Source organism: Haplochromis burtoni, unplaced genomic scaffold (genome assembly GCF_018398535.1).
Source record: "Haplochromis burtoni strain Fernald_Lab_line unplaced genomic scaffold, NCSU_Asbu1 Contig_5802, whole genome shotgun sequence".
Taxonomy (NCBI): domain Eukaryota; kingdom Metazoa; phylum Chordata; class Actinopteri; order Cichliformes; family Cichlidae; genus Haplochromis; species Haplochromis burtoni.
In genome coordinates, this window is record NW_024588163.1 from 1 (window position 1) to 753 (window position 753).

At 37.2% G+C, this 753-nt stretch overlaps 1 protein-coding gene across 1 annotated transcript; it reads left to right on the plus strand.

Annotated features, from left to right (window-relative positions):
- Nucleotides 1-182: 182 nt before the first annotated feature.
- Nucleotides 183-449, plus strand: LOC121811874 (class I histocompatibility antigen, F10 alpha chain-like; the record flags this gene model as incomplete). Its single annotated transcript, XM_042218033.1, is given in 1 exon segment — nucleotides 183-449. A coding segment is annotated over 1 exon segment (267 nt), but the record flags the coding sequence as incomplete, so codon positions are not given.
- Nucleotides 450-753: the final 304 nt, after the last annotated feature.

Here is a 753-nt window from a genome sequence, read left to right on the forward strand (position 1 = left end):
TAGTCTTTATATGTGCAGTTTTATATCCACTTTAACAACAAAAGAATATGTGTTGTCTGAAATGTTTCTCAGAGTGTTTGAATGCATCTTGTTGCATTTTTACCAGCTGAATGGTAATTATTAGTCAGAAATATTTAAGTACAAATTTAACTTGAAGGCAACTTGCTTTTGTTTGTTTGTTTCAGAGCGACACACTATGACATACATTGAGACTGCAGCCACTGGTTGGAATGAATCTCCTGAGTTAACTGAAGTCATATTTGTAAATGGTCAGGAGTTTGTGCATTATAAGAGCAGCTTGAAGAAGATGGTACCCAAGACTGAGTGGATTGAGAAAACTGTAGATCCTGAATATTGGGAAAGAGAGAGACAGAGAAACATACACAATGAGCAAGCGATCAAAGCACACGTCGTCTGGCTAATGGAGCGTTTGAATCAGACTAGCGGTGAGTAAAAAACACTGAAACCTAAAGATCCTCCTGAGATAAAAGAACTTTTTTGGTGATTTCCTTTCCCTTTTGGAGCTAAATGAGGCCACTTAAACACATGAGATATCAATGGAAAGCACATGATGTCCTCTATTAAGAGCATCAGGACTTAGTGGGGCAGCTCAAATAAGTAAAAAAATATAGATCAAAAACAAATGTCCGTTGGAGAGGACATAAATGGACAGGCTGATTCTCAGGAAGATATAATGTTATGTAGTGCTGATATGTGTGTATATGTGTGTGTGTGTTTGTGTGTGTACACAAT